Source organism: Anguilla anguilla, chromosome 12 (assembly GCF_013347855.1).
Source record: "Anguilla anguilla isolate fAngAng1 chromosome 12, fAngAng1.pri, whole genome shotgun sequence".
Lineage (NCBI taxonomy): Eukaryota > Metazoa > Chordata > Actinopteri > Anguilliformes > Anguillidae > Anguilla > Anguilla anguilla.
In genome coordinates, this window is record NC_049212.1 from 24,099,184 (window position 1) to 24,115,359 (window position 16,176).

The following is a 16,176-nucleotide window of genomic DNA, read 5'->3' on the forward strand; positions in this document are numbered from 1 at the left end:
ACATTTCGTAGTACTCCACAAGAGAGAGTCACTAAGCCTTGTTTGAAAGTGGTAAGAGTGAGGTATCAAAACTCAATGTGGGAGGAGCTATGACGTGTTCACCGATTTAAAAAAAAAAAAACAATCATTGTTTTGTACTTTGCAGATTATATTACTCGGACTGGATAAAACAAGCCAGTGACTGACTGCTGATTGTAGCTCCGCACCTATATTTGGGTGTGTAGAACCTCTTCCCCTTATTGTTAGTTCGAAAGAGGACTAGTCTGAGGCCCAGCGGCCTCGTTTATGAATGGTTTAACGATTAAGTTGTATCTTTAAATGATACTGCTGCGGAAAACCATGACCAAGAAGTTATTAAAATCTCACTTTGACGTGAATATGATCATGTCTCAATGTGAAGTTTATACGAGACGTAAGTTAATTGCCTGCTGGCTATGTGGAGATAGTGCCTGTTTGAGAGCTGCACCCGAATCACCAAAGTTGGCGGTGTTCGCGTTTTAATAACATTTAATTGATAATCAAGTTCAGGCATGAAAAGTTCCAGAGATGTTTAAATGCAAATGTATTTAGAGGGAAATGTGTATTATTGGTCGCATTCAAGTGATAATGTTAAAGCCTGATCACGTTTTTTATGCGAGGTATATCACAGGTGCGTAAAACGCCTAGCACTTTACGGTCCGTGTTACTTTATAAAACAAACCTAAACACAATTTAGGAAATGTCTCAAGATAATCTATTGGATTGAAATGTAATCTATTTATATAAATGAGGACCCAGAAGTCTTACATGCTGCAACGAATGTACACTGATGTTTACTATGTTCACTGTCAAGGTACGGGGGTTAGGACCCAGGCGCAGAGTAGGGAAAAACACAAAACTCAAAAATGTTGATACAAATAAGACTTCACTAACAAAAAACAGAACAAAGAGCCACGAGGGGCATATAATGAAAACTAAAATACAAAAAAAAAAAAAAAACAGATCTTCACAAGTACAGAAAACAAACAGCAGAAGCACAAACAGGTCAAAAACACAGGCAGGTACATACGGTCAAAAACAAACACAAGTCGGAAACAAACACAAAGAACCAGCACCCGAGTCAAGGGGACAAATAACTTAAATAGACTGAAAACTAACAAGACACAGGAGGGCACAATTTTCAATCAAACTAGGACAGGGTGGGAACAACGAGACACAATCAGAAACGATAATAAAATAATTGAAAGCAATAATACAATTAACAGCGGAACGAGCAGGACACAAAACAGAAGTGCCGCCATCTGGCGGCCCAACAAGGAAAAACAGAGACAGAAACACAGAACCATGACATTCACATTTACATTGGTGAATTCTCCCCCTTCTGATCCTACAAGGGCACATCTGAGACGGTCCGCAAAGACAGCAAACGGTATTTGTTTTTTTATATTGTTTTTTTTTTAAAATAGATTGTATGTACTAGACTTATATATTTAAGCACAATTTAATGCTAAATATATGAACTACATAATAATAATAATAATAATAATAATAATAAATATAGCTGCAAGCAGCAATGCGGGGCCCTACGAACATGTCCAAACAGGGTAAATACTAGGTGAAGGAGAAAAGAGTCCAAGTGGCATAGACTTCAGGATATAGGAGATGGCCAAAGAGCCCAAGGTTTTAAATAGTACCACTCGCCACTCAACAGTTTCACGGTTACAGACTTGATTATATGACAGCGCCATCTACCCTGTATTGCAGTCATCTTTTAACCCAGCAAATGTTCTGTCACACATTTACTAGAGATGATATTGGACAATCTACATACCCGTGCGTAAGACGATCCAACTTCCGCTTCATGAGAAACATTACTTTGAAATATGAATGTGCATTAGCTAAAGTGATAATTTTGTCACGCCATAAATCACGCAATTTTTTATTAAACGACTTGTCCTTATCACCCTTGATGGAGAGAATACCCAGGAGTACACATGTGCGATGGTGACAGAATCAGGTAAAGCGTTCATGAGAAGATGAGTTTTAAAGCGTTATATTAGCATTAGCTTCCCGCCAAAATGTCAAATTCCTGTAATTTCCTTGTTTTTTGAGATATCTGCAACTGCGTCGACATGGTACAACATGGTAGTGCCCTCTTCATGCCCAGTCTGTTATTATTGTAAAGAGTTATAAGCGTTTGAAATTTGTGGCCAAATTTTGTTTTTTTTTAAATACCAGTTTCTCCACCATCTTGGAATTGATCACTTAGCTGTTAACACCCTATAGCAGTGGTGTCAAACTCATGCCATGGAGGGCCGTGTGTATGCAGGTTTTCATTCCAATCAATTAATGCTGCCTTAATTGAGTCCAATTACTCATTCAGCCATATGCGTTTAACTGCATTGAAGCACAGAATATAAGAAAATTTTTATTTAGACAATGCGGGTCACCATAGACGTCGGGTCACCATTGTGCACAAACCTGCATCCCTAATTCAGCATATAATTTAACTAATTATATAATCAAGGTCTGAGGCTGGAATGAAAACCTGCATACACACGGCCCTCCATGGCATGAGTTTGACACCACTGCCCTATAGGGAGACATGCACCCTACACATGCATGGGCAATTTCGGACCAATCGGACATACGGTTTTTTAGAAGAAACTTTTTATAGGTTTTGCCAAATTTTCAATCTGCAGGAAAATCCATCATGGCGGACTTTATGGGTTCTTGAGGCATATTTGTTCCTCATGAGAAATGACACAAATACACCTGGTTTCATGAATTTTCATCAAACGGGGTGGAAATGCCAGCATTTTGAAATGTGGTTTTTGAATCGGTTACTATGCGCCACCTATGGACGAATCATGGTCATTCTTTCTGGCTTAAGCCGCGTTTCCACCAAAATTACCCGGAACTTTTAATCCCAGGAACTACTTTACCAGGAACTAAAAGGTTCCTTCAGCCCATGGTTGTCTGCGTTTCCACCGCGGTCTAAAGTCCCGCGAAGATTAGGCAAATTAGCCCACTGACGTATGAAAAAGCGACTTTGTCGTCGGTCCATCTGTCATATGATTTCTTCTGTAACCCCATACTACCACCGAAGTAGCCTACATTATTTTCTAATAACCGGGACAGCCCGGAGGGGTTTATTCCACTTATATACAACGGGTTACCAACAATGACTATATATGGTTACTTTTGTATTTATTGATTTTTATCGATTTAATCACCTGGAATTGAAATATTATTCTGCAGCCGTTTGGGCATATTTTACCGTTGTCAAGCAAAACTGTCGTGGGTAGTTGAACTTGGACCGTTGTTATGCAACAAATAGGATATAACAGGCCAATAGTCAGATTGTAACTGTTTTATATATCCTCTCAAACACATTCATTATGTTTTTATGCGAACATTCGCTTTCATGTCTTGACATCCGAAGCGACCGAATGCATTCACATTTATAACTGGTAACAACAGCAGAAAACATGCACACGTTGTAAACAATTTGCTGTTTGATTACTTTCTCATCGTCAATTCTATATAGGCTAATCGCAAAAAAACAAGAATAGAACGAAAACTCGGACTTGCGTGAAAATTTAAATTAGTAGTGGTACAGCCACCGTTTTCTTTCCTTCGAAGTTACTGCTAGCCGAGCAGCAAAGTGTGCCCTCCAGATGCGAACCATGCACCATAAATTAGTCCATAGTCTTCCTGGTCTTTTTGTGGAATTGAAGAATGGCATAGTAAAATTACGGCAGTCTGAAAAAGCTAAAGGTACGATTACTAGAATTAACCTGTTATTTTACCCTGACAAAAAGTGCAGAAGGTGATTTCCAGTTTGCTTTTACTGTATCACCAATGTGAATTACGCAGAACTACCGCATACCTCACATAACTGTATCAAATGTTTTGAGTCAATTACAACGGGCTAACAAAGAAAATCCGGAAGAAAATATTCAGCAACCAAATTCATCCGTTTGAATGTTTTGGTACGTAATATGCTGTCCCAGCACGAATGCTTAGCATTTTATAAAACGAATACTAAAGCAAGAAAAGAACAGAAGAGCACACGTTATAATTCCAAGACGTTGGCAGGCTATAACCAAAAGTAGGCTACTGCGCCGCATAACATAGGCTACAAGTTTGATTTGAAGTTATTATGAAAATAAATCGGCTTGCGCCTGCATATTTTTAAACATGGCGCCTGAAATTAAACACAAAAAAATGCTGCGAGTACTCGACCAATCAGAAATGTTCAGCGCTGCAAGCTCCACCCAAAAGGTTCCTGTACTTTCGGAAAGTACTACCCCCCGAGCAGGAACCTTTTGGGGGGTAAAACAAAGCCCCCGGAACTAAATTTAGACCCTAGTTCCTGCGGTGGAAACGCACTGAGTTCCTCAAAAGGTTCCTAGTTCCGGTGTAAAGTTCCTGCGGTGGAAACGCGGCTTTAGTTACTCATGGTCTCTAGTTTTGACCTGGGAATTTATATCATTTTTGGTCAAGGACTTTTTGAGTTATTTGACCATTTCCAGGAAAATAATAATAATAATAATAATAATAATAATAACAAAAACAATAGGGTTCCTACTTCCTAAGACCCCTAAAAACAATAGGGTTCCTACTTCGTAGGACCCCTATTAATAAATGGAACCAGTCAGGCGATCTTTTGGCTGTAGTTCTAATAAAATTCAGTTTGGGAAACAGACTATTCCAACGTTGTCCACTCGGGGGCGCAACATACCCTATTTATCAAAGGTGGAAAATCCAGTAAAGTCCTGCCATGTCTTTCTTGTACCAATGAATCAGCCAGCTGATTTCTACTACTAATTTGTTCCACCTCCTGGTTGAAAAATTTGCAAATCCAGGTGATTGGAACAAAATACTCGGGACTTTTATTTTCTGAATCTGGATTTTCCATCTCTGCTATTTATTTTTATTTCTAGAACATGTCTTTAATTGATCACAATCCATGATATCAAGGTCTTCTGGATTGATCTTTACCAACAATTAAACTACAGTGAAATTGCAAAAGAATTTTTCATCAATACCTTTAAATTGACTGCCACACCATGGTGGATTAAGTTATCACTTGAAAAGCCACAAATCTGTTTATCAAAATAAATACAGTCTTTGTTCCCATTCAAGACTTTAAATTGGGGTATATCACCATGGTAACTTATGTTTCACGGTTAGCCTGGTTTGGAGCAGGTTATGTTCATGCTATTGGATTGAAACATATAAAAAACACCATGCTTTGACCAATAAACTCTTTGGAAAAAAGGTGTCTCCATTCCTATAGTATCCCATGGAGCTTGGGGGTGTTTTTACAGGGTGAATATTACTTAAAACCCGAATTAATTTGCTGGTTTCCTCTGAAGATACACTATATGAGAGATATACTGTTGCAAGAAAAAGTAAGTGAATACTTTGGAATGATGTGATTTTCTTTTTTAATTACTCATTTGATCTTCATTTAATCACATTAATAGACAAACATTCTGCTTAAACTAATAGCACACAATCAATTGCACTTTTCATGTCTTTATTGAACACATTGTTTAAACATTCACAGGCTGTGTGTTCACAGTTCATTCACTCTTCCGGTCAACTGGGTTAAGGTCTGAACTCTGACTCGGCCATTCCAAAACATGAATTTTCTCCACTTGAAACCATGCTGTTGTTGATTTACTCATGTGTTTTGGGTCATTGTCTTGTGGCATCACCCATTTTCTATTAAGCTTCAGGTGATAGACTGCTACTATGACATTGTCCCGTAAAAATTTCTTCTTTTACAATTTCACAAAAATATGGAACACCATTACATTGCCCATATATAATCAAGTTATATTAAAAATTGTATATTAAACAGTCCAGGTCACAGCAGTGCAGTTAAATAGTGTTTTAAAAGTTGATCTTTTTCTGGGAGCTTTCTTCTCTTTTGGGCTTGTTTTTACTTAAAAGAATATCAATGATGGGTGTCCTCTTCTTTCATACATACACCAAGTGAAATGCATGAACATAACATAACAAGAACAGGCCACACAGTCCAACAATGCTCACCATTTGCCATAATAAATTATACCTAGTGCTCTGATTACTAACAGACTAGATTATATCTAACATCATATCAAGCCTGGTCTTGAAAATCCCTAGAGTTCCTGGTTCTCCCTTGATTCTGTAATTTATAATTTTAGTCAAAATGACTAAAAGACTATTTCCCTCTCATTTTACAACTACTCAGCTGGTCCTTGGGTACAGGTGCACTCTTTCTTCTGACAGTGAGCACAGACACTCCCATCTCTGTTCAGTGTGAAGACAAAAACAAAAGCACGATAATCTCTTTGTCGCTCATACTGCCAGTGAAGAAGGCCCTTGGTTACAGTGGCAGGAAGCAATGGGTCAACAAAAAAAGTCTTGAAAAAGTATCTGTGACGTGCTTCCTGGTTTCAAAGATGGTTCATTTGTGAACACATAAAAACTGTTCTTTTGCTCTTTCTCTTTCTCATTATGTGTATATGATAATGATGAAAATGGCTGGTGTCCATGAGGTCTGAATTAGCTTGCTATAACTGAATGCCCTTCACTTGCTAATGTATGATTGGGGTCACAGCATGGCGCAAGCTACCAATACAGAGGAAAACAATCAAGATGCCCTACTTATTTCACCCGAACAGAAACAAGGATGTGGTTGGTTAGCACACAAGGCAGTTTTATGAAAACCAGTTTATCAGCCTCAGCACATTACCATACAGAAAATGGCAGTTTAGATACGATTTAGAATAAACTTTAAATATAATGATAAACATCTGATAGAGGCTTCAGTATTATTCAGTTAGCCTGTAGGTGTGTCTGTGGTTTCTATAGTTATACCACAAGCAAACAGCGCTACATCACCCTGCTGCTGATTGAACCATTTGGTAGTTATTTTAGGGAACCTGTTCACACACATTATGCATGGCTATGAATAGTCTTATTGTTCCACAAAGTTTCCCAGTTTGCTTGGGTCTGATATGTACATGACAGTTGTAGCCATGTACTGTATGGCATTGGTGGTATTGTTTTTTTGGTTTTTTTTAAGTGGTCTCATTCAGATTAATGCAGGTGGTGGGTGTTGTAAGCTGGGCACTCTGTGGGTTAATGAGATGGGAGGACAAATTGCCATTTATCTGGGATGTGTGCTGTACAATAGTGTGGTTTAAGACTCCTTTTTTATTTAACTTTGGTAAAGGTTTAGTGAGCAGAATGTATCATATATCTGTTGGGCATGACAACATTACATGTATGGAGTTCAGAAACAAATAGTAGTAACTACCAGTGGTTTTTTCCATTTTATTTAAAGCAAAAAAAGACATCCTTTTCATATTTTCCAACAGTGTGTGTTGCATTGGCCTGAAGCACTGAACAAAAGTGCAGATGAGGTAAATTACATAAAGAAAATGATAAAGATGAAATGAGATAAAGAATATCTCTTTCCACTGTGTAGAAATGCATGCATATTATTTGTACTTCTATGTCTATCAAAAAGCTGAAAAGAAAAGCCAAGCCCTGTTATTGACCTTGGTGAATGTAACCACATAGCAGACAGCAGTATAACGGATCTACCTCTTAGTTTCACATACTCCCCAAGTACGAAGGCATCAGACACATTCAGCGTGTAGTAGGCAATGACACTGTGTTGTTAGGCAACTTGTTAAACCTGTGTTCGAGTCTAGCTCATTTAGAAAGACAGAAGCATATAGAAAATCATTCCATTATGTGAAAGAGAACTAGTGCAAATAACAAGAAAAAATACATTTAAAAAAGTGCTAAAACTGTTGGTTGCATTGATATATTTACTACACATACTAAGTGGTAAATATTGTAAAACCTTACTTGAACTCTTCAGCATAAGGCTGACATAACACTGTCAGTAACATCTGTCCTAACATTAACCAATAAAAGTATGACAGTTTAATGTCATTTGATATAAACTGACATCATCTGTTATGCCATTTTGTGACAGCTGTTATGTCACGTACATGATAGTGTCATGTCAGCCTTATGTCGAAGGGTTGCTGAAAATACAATACAATCTGATGATATGTGTCCCCTTTAAGAAGTGAATTAAAGAAAAACAAATCAAAGATGATGCCCAGGCTGTTATAGGGAAGCTGCTGAAAATATTGAAGGCTGAAGAGGAAGAAAGAAATATGTGAGGCATTGAAGACACGTAGACTGAAGACTGCACTTCCTCCACACACATGATTTATACTGTTCGTCATCAGCCACATGATGCAGACATCAACCATCGCTACGCTATTGCATGCATTCTGGGAAGCATAATGTGCTGTGCTCCAGGATTGAATCATTAGAAATGCATGTTAAATGTAATATTACAACAGAGAAAACATAAATGTGCAAGAATGACCAAGAAATAAGCAAAACGGGAAAATACTGTTAATTTACAAAAAGTGGAAAATTTAAATAGGGATTGGCTGTGCTATTATCTTAGCCATTTGGGTTAAAAATAGAGGTGCATTGTCCAAAGGAACGGAGTAACAACATTTTTAAAAATACAATGAACATATTTATTTAGTTGACCAAAGTAATGATGAACAAAAAAAGGAAAATGCTGTTCTTGCAAAAGGTTGAAATTTGTGGTGTACAGTTTTGCTTTCAACTTCAAATTGAAATATGAAAATTGCAATCCTGGAGTATGTACTTCCTACTTTGCTGATGAGTTTCATGCTGATATCATTGAAAATACCATTACTCATGCAGTTTGGTCTTGGACACAGAAGCTTCCAAACACGCTCTGTCACTCTCTTTCAGCATATGCTGAACTGTGGGGTGTGGGGGAGTGGGGAAGGACAAGATGGCAGAGATTGCAATCACGGACCGTCGGGGTGGGGGGGTTGGGGGCAGGGCATGGGTGCACCGGAAGCCACAGTTGGGCCCTACCTCTGCATGTGCTTGTAGGCAACCAGGCAGACCCAGCATTTTTATATATCAAAGTATGCATACTACAATGTTATTTTTAAAATTAATGATGCATTGGTGCATCAATGCTCCATAGTAGTCTTTGCTTTGCACATATACTCACAGGGCACTTCATTAGGTGACAGGAGTGGCACCCGGTGTGGTCTTCTGCTGCTGTAGCCCATCTGTGTTGTGTGCTCAGAGATGCTCTTCTGCATACCTCGGTTGTAACGAGTGGTTGTTTGAGTTACTGTTGCCTTTCTATCAGCTCGAACCATTCTGGCCATTCTCCTCTGACCTCTGCCAGCAACAAGGCATTTTCACCCAGAGCTGATTAGATATTTGCGGTAGCGAGCAGTTGAACAGGTGTACCTAATGAAGTGGCCGGTGAGTGTATTGTTTACACAGTGCTAACCATAATAATAATGGCATGTGTAATATGCTAATTAAATGAACATGCATTGTTGGTTTTGAGTGCAGCTTTTAATTTTTTTAAATATGCTATATAGTGGAAGTCATAATAAGGAAAAGATATGTAATTCATGGTACAGTATGGCACATATACACATTTGTAAATATTAGTATCATCAGGGGATACAAATGACACACTTGATTCAAAATTTACACATTAATTATAACAAAAGCACAGAATCCATTTCTTTGATGTAGTTATCAGAAAAATTACAAATTTGGTTTACTGTATCACTGATCATGGGATATGTTGTTTTCCTCTGTTCCAGCTGGCATGCAGCTATATTTTTGAGCTCAAGCTGGTCTTGAACTGGTTTTGGTTTCCCTCCTGCTTCAGTAACTTATTTATTCTTCACATACCTAGTATGCACTGCTCTCTTAGAATACAAGCAACAACCATAAAAGAAATATGTATAAACAGTACGTCAAAAGGTTCTATATTTGTCACTAATCACATGATTAGCATTTGTTATATTAGTCCAGAAATAGTAGTGTTGTGACAGAAACAGAATTAGAATCTGTTATAAGATGCCAGAGCAGATGACATTATATAACAGATTCTAATTACTTTTGGTCCCCTAAATGGGGAGATTATGTATAAAAAGGGCTGTAATTCCTACATACAATAGATCACTGGATATGGATGTAAATATGCTTAAATTAAAGTTGACAGTCGGCACTTTAACCTCATACATATTGTTTCATTTCAAATCCAATGTGCTGGAGTACAGAGCTAAAACAACAAACATTGTGTCACTGTCCAAATACTTATGGACTGCATTGTATGTACAATATATACACACACCCAATGTAAATTAATACAGATAAGCTATTTTTTAAAAAAACCTTCTAACGTAGCTGCTGACAGTATGGATGGTTTCCCTTTGATGAGGAAGTGGTTATGGTAATGTTAAATCAACTGCAGACACATTCAGAAGAGTAAACGCTGTCTGTTGGACTGCTGCAATTTTCCGAGACTAGCGCTGGCCCCTGTGTCATAACTCAGGTAAGAACTCTCTCAAAACTGCTTTCACACTATATCAACAGAGACAGCGTGGTGGTGTAGGAGATATGGGTCTCATTTAACAGCACACACAAATACCATGAGCATGTTAGACATTCTAGAGTGAAAAGAAATCCACGTCGGTTCTGAAAATCTGTGTGTGAGACCAATGGGAACTTCATTTTTCATGTCTTCATAAAGAACTGTATGGAGAATCAATAAATCGTTTTTTTGTGAACATCTTCAGTTTTTATGTGTTCTGATCAGATTACAAAGCAGGTACAGATCATCCACTCAGGTCTGAGGCAACATGCTTGCTGTGCCCACACAACTGAGAAAGAGAAGTGGTTTTTCAATAAAACAAGACAAGACAAGTCAAAACATCCGTGATGTATGAGTATGACATACAGAATAGACACTAAATTACACCTACAGTTGGAAATTATTCATTCTGAAATTTGTTCTATGCAGTATCAGTCCCTTAAAGTGTGCTGTGAACTCACTATAGAATTTTGTAAAACGTAAAATAAATATACACATGCACACACAAAGGACAATCATCTCTAGCTATGTCTTAAACTTGTCACAGGTCCGGCTTTGAATAAAAATAATTTAAATAAGGGAAAAGGGAATTTATGCACTGTCCTTGAATACATCATGTACAGTGTGCAAGCAGCCTGATTTATTAAAATACGTCACAGTGATCTAGTGCGGTCTCAAATTCACGTCATCTGTAGCTACGCTGCTCTTACAGGGTCGCCATGAGCAATTGCTCCTTCGAGGCTGTGGACAACCTCATGATGTCTCTGCAGCTGGTCATCTACATCCCCATCTTTGTCTTTGGGTTCATCCTGAACAGCCTGGCCCTGCTGGTGTTCTGTTTCCTCCTGAAGAAGTGGACCGAGTCCACCATCTACATGACCAACCTGGCGCTGATGGACATGCTGCTGCTCTTGCCCATGCCCTTTAAGATGCACGCCACCAAGCACCAATGGGCCGCAGACAAACGGCTCTTCTGCTCCTTCCTGGAGAGCCTGTACTTTGTCAGCGTTTACGGCAGCATCTACACCATCATGTGCATCGCCGTGGACCGCTACATCGCCATCAAGCACCCATTCCGGGCCAAGCAGCTGCGCTCTCCGCGGGCCGCCCTGGCGACGTGCGCGCTCATCTGGGTGCTGGTGCTGGGCGCCAGCACGCCCGTGTACCGCTTCCGCAGCAAGAACGAGAGCGCCTTCCGCTGCTTCCACGGCTTCTCCAAGGAGGGCTGGAGCCCGGCCCTGATCGCTTGCCTGGAGGTGCTGGGCTTCCTGGGCCCGACATTGGTGTTGGTGACCTGCTCTGTCCAGATCATCCGCACACTGCACAGGTCGCAGCAGAGCAGGGCCAGGACCCGAGCCTGCACCCGCATCATCTACAGCAACCTGTGCATCTTCCTGGTGCCCTTCACGCCCTGCCACGTGGGCATCTTCCTGCAGTTCCTGGTGCGGAACGACATCATCAAGGACTGTGACCTGCAGAACAACATCAGCCTCTTTGTGCAAGTGGCCATGAGCCTGTCCAACATCACCTGCTGCCTGGATGCTTTTTGCTACTACTTCATCACCAGGGAGATCCGCACAACCGGAGACACCCTCAGACAATCCTTCAATCAGCGCGGGCCCACCAGCACCTCTGAATTGTGACTCAGCTGGTTCCCCATATCTGCCTTTTAAACTTCTACACGCCATGCAATGCAATGAAAAAATCACCAAAACATTGTAGTCCCAGGTGACTGTGATCTTTCCAAAGCAGTATTTCCTCACAAAGAGAGTAGTCATTATGTGGAAAAGCTTGTCAGTTCATTTAGTAGAGGCAGAGACTCTGGGGGGTTTTAAGATCATGCTTGATATAGTGCTGGATACTATTAAGTTGTATGTTATGTCATGTTATGTTATGTCATGACTGACATGTTATTATGTTATGTTATGTTATGTTGTGTTGTTATGTTATGTTATGGGACAGAGTGTAGCACAGTGGGTAAGGAACTGGGCTTGTAACTGAAAGGTCGCAGGTTCGATTCCCGGGTAAGGACACTGCCGTTGTACCCTTGAGCAAGGTACTTAACCGGAATTGCTTCAGTGTATATCCAGCTGTATAAATGGATACAATGTAAAAGTTGTGTAAGTCGCTCTGGATAAGAGAGTTTGCTAAATGCCTGTAATGTAATGTAATGTTATGTTATGTTATTTTAAAGCAAAAATGTACTATAGTCCTGCCCTTCATTTTGTCTGGCTTGTTGAATACTCCAACAGGAGCATGGTCCAAGGAAATAGGGACGTGCTTGCAGAACATGACAGGTTGCAATCCTTGGTGGAGCGATAACCTTGATAACCGTGCTTTCGAGCAGTTAATAATATTTGAATGTATGAATGATAGTACATTAAACATAGGTAGTACATTAAATATTATTTATCTTTGACAAGAATAACTGCTGTGGATGAGGAACTGCCTCTGCTTGAGTTACCTAGCAGTGATTTTCTGTGGTCAGTGCACACTTTACTGGTAAACAGTAATATACTATGGTGACATGATTCTATCATTCTCTCACTACGAGGATGTACATTCTACCTTTGTATTCCAAGTGTTTGTTCCTTAGGAGTTTGATCAGTTGGCCAAGTGAATCCAAAAATCATGTATCTCCCAAACTTCAGAGTTCAGTGTCCAGAGCTGAGTCAAAAAATGTAAAAGTTGACTTTTCTAACAATAAATTTTCAGCAGACCACACACTAAAAATATTAAGTGCGACAGAGTATCACTTTTCACTGCTCCTTCATCAGATTTGTTCAAAATCAGAGAAGTGAGCTCATATTCTTAGACAAGAAAATACATATTTATACTTTCAACAGACCAACAAGACACAGATATCTCTACCCATGACAGCCATGATTTTATTTGTCAGGTTCAAATCACACCAAAACTCTTTGAGGTGGACTATTACACCAGTAGTGATGTCAATGCAAGGAATGTCTGGAAAAACCACATGCTCACTTGCTTGAGATGACAGTAAAGCGATACAAATAGGGTGAAGCGCAGTGCACGAGAGAGACGTTAAACATTTGTTAAACACAAATGCATGCCTGTTAAAAGAATCCAAACTTGGTTTGATAAAGCTTGGCACTCTACAAGATGCTTTAAGAATTGGTTTTGGGTATGAACAGTGCTTTAAATAAGCGCATTCAATGACAACACTGGGCTCTCTGTACCATGGCCCCACATCATCATTTTTTGTGTGTTTGGGTGCCTGTGAGTGTCCCAGGTTATGCAAATCAACTGTATAATGACTTTTTAAAAAACCATAAATTACATTATCAATGCACAACTTGGCAACAGTCTTTAAAGGCATACTATGCCTTGAAATGTGTCTCTACACAAGGGTCCTAATCAAAAAGATTTACATTTCCTAAATATTCACTTATTTCCTAAAGAACTCCAGCCATCCATTATCTATACCTGCTTATGGGGGTGGGGGGGGGGGGGTGCTGGAGCCTATCACAGCATGCATTGGGTGAGAGGCAGGAATACACCCTGGACAGGCCCCCAATCTATTGCAGGGCACACACACCATTCACACACTCCTAAAGAACAGATGAATATTATATTTGATTTCAGAAGATGTAATGTGTGAAAATAGTATTACATTACAGTATTAAGCAGATGCTCTGATCCAGATTTACTTACACTGATTACATTTTTCAAAATACTTTTTTGTCCTGTTTCAAGCTTACAAGACTCTTCTGTTTCTGATATAATACTGCCCCCTTGTGGAAGATACTGTAATAAACATTTAAACAGCATCATTATCCAAGCCTCAAGAATGAGAATGGGTGAGCTCACTGACTGGGATGGCAGGTTACGTCTTGGCGGGCGGCATGTAGTACATACAGTATACCTAACAATGCCCATACCAGAAAAACGTATACGCAGATAAAAATACATAAGGGCATGTATTGCATGAAAATACAAGATGGAAGCATGTGCTTGATTTAAATTGAGTTTATAAAAAAATAACTGCAAAAAAAGATGGAATGTTATATTATTAGTTTATCATGAGTGCTGTTGCATTCTAAAGTTAAAATATTAACTTAACCATTATTTTGTCAATATATTGAAGAAATACTTTTGCAATGCATGTTTATGAAACATTACATTTCCATTACATTTATTTTCATATACATTACATATATATTACATCTATTTGAAACATCATCATGAGTATTCTCTCCAAGGAAGCAAAATGTACTCATGTGCCTGAGTATTCTCAAAGAGTGCAGTGGTAACTTGCACAAATGGGTGAAGTTTTTGCAAGCAAAACTGCAGCTAGCAGTTTCTGTGCTCTCAAAGTCTTTACTCTGCGCTAAAATTTCATTTCGTTTTCACAGGTGAGGCCGGCTCATTGATAGGCTTTTGTGTCCAAAGGTTTTGTTGGTTATTGCCCATGTCCCATGCCCACTGCCCATGTTTGTGACTGATACTCACATAGTGACTGTTCTATGAGTCTGTTTGAGAATCTCGCTGGTGGGCTCTTGAGAGGGAGCAAGATGGGGGAATACTGCTTGGTTTTAAGTAAAAGTTTCTCTTAAATAAAGCTCTTTCTTTGTATTTCCTTTGTTTGTGTGTTTGGAGAGTGGGTTGACTTGGGGGGGGGGGGGGGATTCTGGTGCAGCTGGAGGATTGCACTTCGTGCAGCACCTTGCATGACACTGCTGCATATGTGAGGTCGGGCAGCGGAAACTTGAAAATGGAAACTTTTTGAGGAAATGCGTATCCTGATACCTGCTCAGTGGAATAACCATTATTTCAGTCTGGGTGGTCTTTATATGTGGAACAAAAGTATTTTTAAATGTAAAAATGCACTAATGCAATGTATGCTTTTGATTTGCCCAGATAGTTTTTGTGTGAGACATTTCCCATGCCCTGCCAGCTCTACAATGGCTGTTTATGGGGATTATTCAGGTTCATGATCTAAATCAAGAAAATATAAAATAAAGTGAGTTTTTTTGCACTGTAGCACTGAGAGGTGAAATTGTGCATCTTTGTCATCCTGGTTTTTTTGCACACCTACTTCTGTGAGTTTGAAACAAAAAAGCAGGTAACCTTTTTTCAATGCATGAACTTTGAAAGAATAGACGAGTATTAACTGGTACCAAAGTGATGTAAAGAGGAAAGCGTACAGAAAGAAGGCAGATGTTCATGATCCAAAGCAGCCCCCCTAATCTGTGAAACATGGTGGGGGTGTTATGGCTTGGGCATGTATGTCTGCTTCTGGAAATGGCTCACTTCTCTCTATTGATAATGTGACTGCTGACAGCAGCGTCAGGAAGAATTGTGAAGTGTACATAAACATCTGCTCAGATTCAACCAAATGCCTTAAAACTCACTGGATGGCACTTCACCTTTCAGCCAGACAGGGAGGCCAAACATACTGCTAAAGCAACCAATGAGTTTTCAGAGCCAAAAAATGGAATGTTCTTGGCTAGCCAAGTCAGTCACCTGACCTGAATCCAATTGATCATACATTTCACTTGCTGAAGACTAGACTGAAGGCAAAAAGCCCCTGAAATACACTGAAAATAAAGATTACTGTAGTACAGGCCTCACAGAGAATCACTAGGGAAGATACCCAGCATCTGGTGATGTCTATGGGTCACTTCAGGCAGTCATTGAATACAAAGGATGAATAAATATGATGAAAATATGATGAAATTATGTCTATTTGT

At 39.4% G+C, this 16,176-nt stretch overlaps 1 protein-coding gene across 1 annotated transcript; it reads left to right on the forward strand.

The window, feature by feature from the left end:
- The first annotated feature begins 10,346 nt into the window (after positions 1-10,346).
- Positions 10,347-12,384, forward strand: LOC118210031 (G-protein coupled receptor 55). Its single transcript, XM_035385852.1, has 2 exons — positions 10,347-10,420; positions 11,172-12,384. The coding sequence occupies exon 2, from the start codon at positions 11,179-11,181 to the stop codon at positions 12,100-12,102; it is 924 nt and encodes a 307-aa protein (XP_035241743.1). The 5' UTR covers positions 10,347-10,420; positions 11,172-11,178; the 3' UTR covers positions 12,103-12,384.
- The last annotated feature ends 3,792 nt before the right edge of the window (positions 12,385-16,176 follow it).